This window comes from Corythoichthys intestinalis, chromosome 12, assembly GCF_030265065.1.
Source record: "Corythoichthys intestinalis isolate RoL2023-P3 chromosome 12, ASM3026506v1, whole genome shotgun sequence".
NCBI classification, from domain to species: domain Eukaryota; kingdom Metazoa; phylum Chordata; class Actinopteri; order Syngnathiformes; family Syngnathidae; genus Corythoichthys; species Corythoichthys intestinalis.
This window is the reverse complement of record NC_080406.1, coordinates 32,754,158-32,761,601: the sequence shown is the minus strand read 5'-3', so window position 1 is coordinate 32,761,601 and position 7,444 is coordinate 32,754,158. Positions and strand designations below refer to the sequence as shown.

The window sequence follows — 7,444 nt, the reverse complement described above, 5'->3', positions numbered from 1 at the left end:
CTGAATAACTCTTAATAGCTATGTTATGTTAACATACTGGCCACGTTCACGTTTCGTTGTTCATGCATCATGTAACATTATCATACTGTACATTTATTCAGCATGTTGTTCTCTATTGTATTTTATTTTAAATTGCCTTTCAAGATGACATATCTGTTCTATGTGTTGGATTTTATCAAGTAAATTTCCCCCCCAAATGCGACTTATATGTTTTTTTTTCCTCATGTCGGATTTTTGGGCTGGTGCGACTTACAGTATACTCATGTGCAACTTATAGTCTGAAAAATATGCTAAATGTTTATTTTCCCTGCAGTGCATCCAATAGAGAATGATGCACCACGTGACAACTCTGTTGTACGATGCTGCCTCAAGTTTAACTTCTTTATAATATTAATGAATTTGAATGTTTATGTCATGTTTGTCCTCCTACAGAATCCATATTAAAACAAACAAAAAAATCTCTCCACCATCTTTTTCAATTTTCAAACATTCTTGAAAAAGATCCAAAGAGCCGATAGGGCAGCGATCAAGACCCGAATGTGGCTCTAGAGCCGCGGGTTGATGACCCCTGGTCTAAGCGGAAAAAATCTTGTTTAATAAATTGGGAAAACACAAATCATTTTTTCTGATGTTTAATGAGTGGAAAAAACTAAATAAAAGCCAGCATTTCCAGGAAGTGCCCGCCCGACACAGGGGCCAACATTTCAGCAATGCTGGTACCATTTTCGCCAATCAAATGAGAGTATCCCAGATCGCCCGCCCTTTTTCATTACGTCATTAATAACCATTATCCCATACACCTGTGCTCGAGTAACTGTGTAACAGTCATCAACTGTATTTTCCATATATGTCATTGATACTAGGTGTTGTCTGTCCCTTTAAACAAATTCTCCAAAGAATCAATAATTTTTCAAAACTCATTGGTCGATAAATGCAATAAAATGGTTTTCAGACTGCATTTCCACTCTACAATGCTCACTCATTCACATACACAAGCCTACCAGTTGGAATTATCAGTAAAGCTTTTCTTGTAGGCATTGTCGGAGTCGCACCTAAAATATATAGGTAGCAATTAAAGCATCTCACACTCAAAATGCGACAAGTACACTATATTGTGTCAGTGACAATGCACCTAGTGACACGAAGCCCAGACACACTCACACACGTGCTACAATGCAATCAAATCTATGTAACAATAAGGCATAAATGATAACATTTATAGTCTTCGTCAAACAATGAAAGCCAGTGATCGTGCCCTCTCATACTATACAAATCAGTTAAAGGCATAATGTTATAAAAATAAAAACAAATGATTGTTAAAGACAGCACAGCAAATTAAGTCCAAAATGACTCAACTAAAAACACGAATATATAAATTTAAAAAAATAAAAGATACTTCAGAGCCTCTGCTCTACCAACCAGAGGACCTGTGCGTCACAGCGCCCCCAAAAGACATTGACTGGCGCCCCCACCGCAGTGTTTTTGTTTTGTTTTTGGTCTTAACAGTTTAAAAAAAAAAGATTTGGGGGGAAAATTCTTTTGAGTGAAACACTACATTCAGTCCTGTTAACATACTAGTTAAAATATAAAATATGAATATCTTACACGTGTTTATATATATATATATATATATGTATATTATTAAGAAAAGGACATTTCTCAGATTCTTAGGTCTTTCTTCAGATAAATATATCAGTAACATCCTATGGCGCCGTTTCGTCTAGCTAACGCATCTGAATGTCACGTGACTATAAACGGCCTCCGTCGGCGGCCATAAGCCAGCCGAGCTGCAAAGAGAAAGGCTATTACTTTGGCAAGAGTAATCTCTTCGTCAATCAGCATGAAACGTACGAAGAGAAACTAAATAGTAGTACTAGAAAAAGCAGTAGTTGTCCTATTATGCATGGTTTCTATGTAGCAGTATAAAGTGTGAACGGCAAGTCAAACTTGACTTCTACATTCCACACAGTTCTAAACACAGAAATATCTAAAAAGGTGAATTTTCTTTTTAAGTGCTGCTGAGGTATATTCAGTCAAAATTAGTCGATGACAGAAAAGAAGTACAAGAGGACATCTTGCTGCCTACACGCTCAGTGATTTCCCTAATCACAGCTATGTTGTTAGTTCGAAGCAGTAGAACAGTAATGCTATTGTGTGGAGTTGAGTTGACTGTGTGGCACATAACAGTACTCAGCCCAAAAGCTGCAGTGACTAATAGAAGCCAAGCTGGTTTTGGGGAAAGCTTTGGGGCGCAGCAATGCTAGCATGTTGTTTCAACCGGTAGTCATGATTGGATTTGCAGTATTTTTTTTTTTTTACTATGGATGGGCATTTGAGTAAATTAGTCTTAACATTTGATCAATGGTTATTAAAGCTGGGTGACCAGTCAAAAAAAAAAAAAAAAAAAAAAAAAAAAAAAAAATTTCCCCATATACTCTGGTCTTCATTCATGTCATGTTTTTTTTTAAAAACTTATTTTATTATTATTTTTTGCTTAACTGTTACATTACAATATACAATGGACTTTACCATTGTATATTAGCATTAGGCTAGCAGGTATTCGAAAAATGAAATGTATTTTGTAGTTTAGTTCACCATAGCAGTATATATTTTTGTTATGTGTGTTTAGCTTTACAGCATCTCACCTGGAGTTTAATAAACTATCAACATTGGACTATTTTGAGAGACTGCTAAAAAATCAATTAAACATCAGTCAAACTTTAGTCAGTTTGCATCTGCGTATATTAATGTCGATTAAATATGACACTGCTAATCATTTAGAGCTAATCTTTGATCTTGAAACTGCCTAGCCCTGACATGTTTAACCCCTAATCCATAATATTTTAACAAGATGACACAAAGGATGTGGTGGCCTACATATGAGTCTTGTTGCACACCCCATAGTTAGAAGTTAGGGATAATATATATATATATATTTTTAAACTGTACTTAAGGGCTGCCACAATTAATTGAGTAATCCACAATTTAATGGTAATCAAATTATTTTCATAATTCAAAATGGATTGAACATCTACTGCCGTCAATGGCAGCCAACGTTAAAACTGTTAGAGCACTAGGAAGGCTGTTGATTTGTTTCCTTAATTTCAGTACTGTGGTATTATACTGAAATGTAAAGGTCCATGTAAAAACACTTTATTTTTAAAGCATTTGTGGTCCATCTATCACTGTCAATTGCAACCAACGAAATATCAGTAAATATTCTTAGATTGCTGTCGCCCCCAAAGTCAGCAGAATGCTTTGTAATTTATCAAACAAAGATATTTACAAACATCTGCTTTTGCTTTGGAAAGGAATGTTACAGGTACATGATACATCTAATTCAACTTTCAGCTCAGTTTTGGGTTCTAGGGGAAATGTTAATCCCAGAGTATTTACACTAAAATGGCGTGATTTATAGCAAATTAGTCAGCTTTCAAAATCATTTGTGGCAGCCATACTATACTGTACTTCAGCAATTTGTGCAAAAATCTATATATGAAAGGAATTGGAGCAAATATGAATGGTACATATGCTGGTTGTAGCCAATTAGTGCACTCCATTTTGCCCCTTCAGGACAAGATACACCCAACTAATTTACTGCCATTGACAGCAAGACGTCCAGGGGAGGGATGGCAGTGAATGAACACTGAACTGCGAACCCTCCCAGTTCAAATGGATTGGACATGTACTAGTGCCAAACTAAATTTACAGCAGAAGGATGAAAAGAGCTACACGATTGGATGACTATCACTGTCAATGGCACTGAAAGAGTTATTCATCAAATTCTTCATTACCAATGCCCATCCCTAGTGTCAACAGAGCCACTAAACCTAGTCTTCACAGGATACGTGAATGAAGGTATAAACCTGAATTAGCAGGCTGTTAAAGCTAGCATTATTAAATCCATCAATTTACAACCGCAAAAAAAAAAAAAAAAAAAATCAAGAAAAGCAGGTACTGACATTTGTGAATAGCAACTGCAGTGCTCAGACAGGCACGGTCGCTACTGAGGAAAACCACTTTGGTTCAAGCTGTTGTTTTATGGCTGAAATAGTTGTACAAACGCCCGCAAAAATGTTTTTTTTCTTGCTTCACAGATGCCCAAAAGCTGCTACTGAAACAGTTAAAACAGAAGCCATCAAACGGCTCTCGGAGCAAATGTTAGGGCGAGGCCCAATGAAATAAAAATAGGAAGCGAGTTTGCCATGCTCCAACCCAGCCCATCCCTCGCTTTTTGATGAATTGTACTGCCAATTACAATCTATGAAAGAGTGGGAAAAAAGATATTCTTTGGAAAATGATCAAACTATTGCATTTTTATAGTTCACTGACAAAATGAAGAGAGACTCTGTTCATAAATATATTGACTAGACTACACTGCCTACAGTTATTTGAACAAATATTTTTGGTATATCAAGAGGGAAGAGAAAAGGTCATTTCTCCCACAACAGCTCATCAATCCAGTTTTTTTGGTACAGATACTGTGCACAAGTAGATACGACGGTACTACCATTACAAAGAAAAGATTTAAAAAAAAAATTATCTAGCCAATATCACCATACATTTAGTGCGACAAGCACACCCCCTGACAGGTGATCTTAGCCTTGTGGATCATTTGGTTACTTAAGTCTCAGTGTCACTCTGAGCTTTACACAACACACGCGTCTGCACTCCGTATTGTTTCACTCCACGTGCTTTTAAAGCTGTTACAAAAATGTTCAGTCATTTTCCATCAGTGTCTACAATCCACACCATTTTACACAAGCGCAGAGGCTGTAGAAAGTCAGTGTTTCCAGAAAGAGAAACTTGTAGAGACTCGTAGGGTTCCTGCGCGCCTTAAAGCAATGATAACCTTTAGATCGGCCACTTATTACTTGTTTTTAAAGCCTTACAACCACATAAGAAAAAGATTTAAAATTTAACTTATTAGACTTGCAAAGTTGGGAAAATTGAAAAAAAAAAAAAAAAAAAAAAAAAAAAAACAATATTAAAAAATCCAATATATATATATATATATACTGTATATATTTACACACACACACACACATTAAAATAAACTCAAATAAATTGATATGAGTTATAGGCCTGTCCAAAAAAACAAAAACAAGAAAAAGGTGATCTCCATTAGTGATAATGTGTATTATGAGTTTAGCAATAAGTTTGGAGTAAAATCCTGAGGGGCAGTTTACATGGTGACTCTGCGACACCAAGACACAATGATTGTGTTGCGGAATGGCCTCGTCTTTATATGGTGTCGGCGAAAATGCAAACCTTTGATTCCGGGTTCCAAAGTGGAAGAATTCGATTGCGGAGCTTACTCCGCAACCATATCAATGGAAAGCTGTCGCGCCGATGACGTCAGCACTCGCACATGTCACTTTGGACGTGCGCACTGCTGCTACTAGACATTAAAAACACCGAACAAGGCCGAACGTCGGCTTTAATTTACTGTTTTTAATGATATTTTTAATCTAAATGAGTTTAATGTTTCCATTTTTGTGCCTTTTGTAGCAGAAGAAAAATACCATTGCTTGGAGTGGGCGGGTATTTTGTCTTTCGGGCAGAGGAGGTTGTTACTGTCTTAGTGCAATATTGGCTGTCGCCTTGTAAATCTGCACTGCCCACTAGGGCCTGGCATGAATACTACATCCTTTTCATGTGGAATTGCGACATTGTTCGAATGGAGACGGAACCATATAAATGCAAATATGAAATTTGTCATATTCTCGGAGTGTCACCATGTAAACTGTCCCTTAAGCTCAATGATTTTAGGGGAAAAATGTTCAACCTGGTTTGAGGGGAGACAGTCCCGATTTGGCTACTGTTGGAGAAAAAAAATGTTCAAGCATCATAAAAAGAGTTTTTTTTTGAGGGGGTGAAAGCAAAAGAGGATTAAATGATAAGCGATACAATGTCGCAGATGTGTGTTTGTTAGTGAAGCGTTGAGAAAAAATTCATATGACCTTGCCCATTTAATTCGCCGTGTCTAAGGAGAGCAGTGCACGGCTGAATAAAACAGGGCGTCAATCCCGGAAGCAGCCGGACTCACTGCGCCTTTGAGGCAGTGGTAATGGTGGTGGCTTGCACAGGCACGGCGGCCGCGGAGACCTGGTGGTGGGCGTCGGCGGTGACCTGCAGCCCACCTGCCCCGGCCGACACCAGGCTGACGGGGTTGCTGGTGAGCAACGACAGGTTCTGGGGGTTGAGGAAGAGCGGCGTGGTGACCAGGTTGGATGCACTGTTGCCAGTTGTGTTGGCAAATAGCAGGTTGCTGCCATCAAGCGTTGTTATTGGGATTGTGCCGCTCGATGCCAGCGCTGAGAAGACACAGGTGGTAAAAAAATGACCAAAGTTGGCATAACTTGAAATTTTAAGTCAGTGGATTTTACTTGGAGATTCAAGTTTTGATGGACAGGGACATCCCCATTCGCCGACATAGACATGAACTGTATATAACTTCGTACCTATAAATACATACAGTGGGGAGAACAAGTATTTGATACACTGCCGATTTTGCTGGTTTTCCCACTTGCAAAGCATGTAGAGGTCTGTAGTTTGTATCATAAGTTCTCTTGAACTGTGAGGGACGGAATCTAGTACAAAAAACCCAGAAAATCACGGTGTATGATTTTTAAATAATAAATTTGCATTTAATTGCATAAAATAAGTATTTGATACATCACAAAAATCAAACTTAATATTTGGTACAGAAACCTTTGTTTGCTATTACAGATACCAAACGTTTCCTGTAGTCCTTGACAAGGTTTGCACACACTGCAGCAGGGATTTTGGCCCACTCCTCCATGCAGATCTTCTCCAGAGCCTTCAGGTTTCGGGGCTGCTGCCGGGCAACACGGACTTTCAGCTCCCTCCACAGATTTTCTATCGGGTTCAGATCTGGTGACTGGCTAGGCCACTCCAGGACCTTAAGATGCTTCTTACGGAGCCAATCTTTAGTTGCCTTGGCTGTGTGCTTTGGGTCGTTGTCATGCTGGAAGACCCAGCCATGACCCATCTTCAGGGCTCTCACTGAAGGACGGAGGTTGTCAGCCAAGATCTGGCGATACATAGCCCCATCCATCCTCCCCTCAATACGGTGCGGTCATCCTGTACCCTTGGCAGAGAAGCAGCCCCAAAAATGACGTTTCCTGCTCCATGTTTCACGGTTGGGACGGTGTTCTTGGGGTTGTACTCGTCCTTCTTTTTCCTCCAAACACAATGAGAAGAGTTTAGACCAAAAAGTTCAATTTTGGTCTCATCCGACCACATGACCTTCTCCCATTGCTCCTCTGGATCATCCAGATGGTCAGTGGCAAACTTCGGACGTGTCTGGACATGCACTGGCTTCAGCAGCGGGACCTTGTGTGCGCTGTAGGATTTTAATCCATGACGGCGTAATGGGTTTCCGATGGTTTCCTTCGAGACTGTGGTTCCAGCTCTCTTC

At 39.2% G+C, this 7,444-nt stretch overlaps 1 protein-coding gene across 2 annotated transcripts in view; it reads right to left on the bottom strand.

Moving 5' to 3' along the window:
- Positions 1-5,031: 5,031 nt before the first annotated feature.
- pou2f1b (POU class 2 homeobox 1b) overlaps positions 5,032-7,444 on the bottom strand; it is a 39,947-nt gene continuing 37,534 nt past the window's right edge. For both annotated transcript variants that reach the window (XM_057852693.1, XM_057852694.1), the window contains exon 14: positions 5,032-6,317. In XM_057852693.1, the coding sequence (XP_057708676.1) occupies positions 6,046-6,317 (272 nt within the window). In that variant the 3' untranslated portion in view covers positions 5,032-6,045. The remainder of the gene's footprint in view (positions 6,318-7,444) is intronic.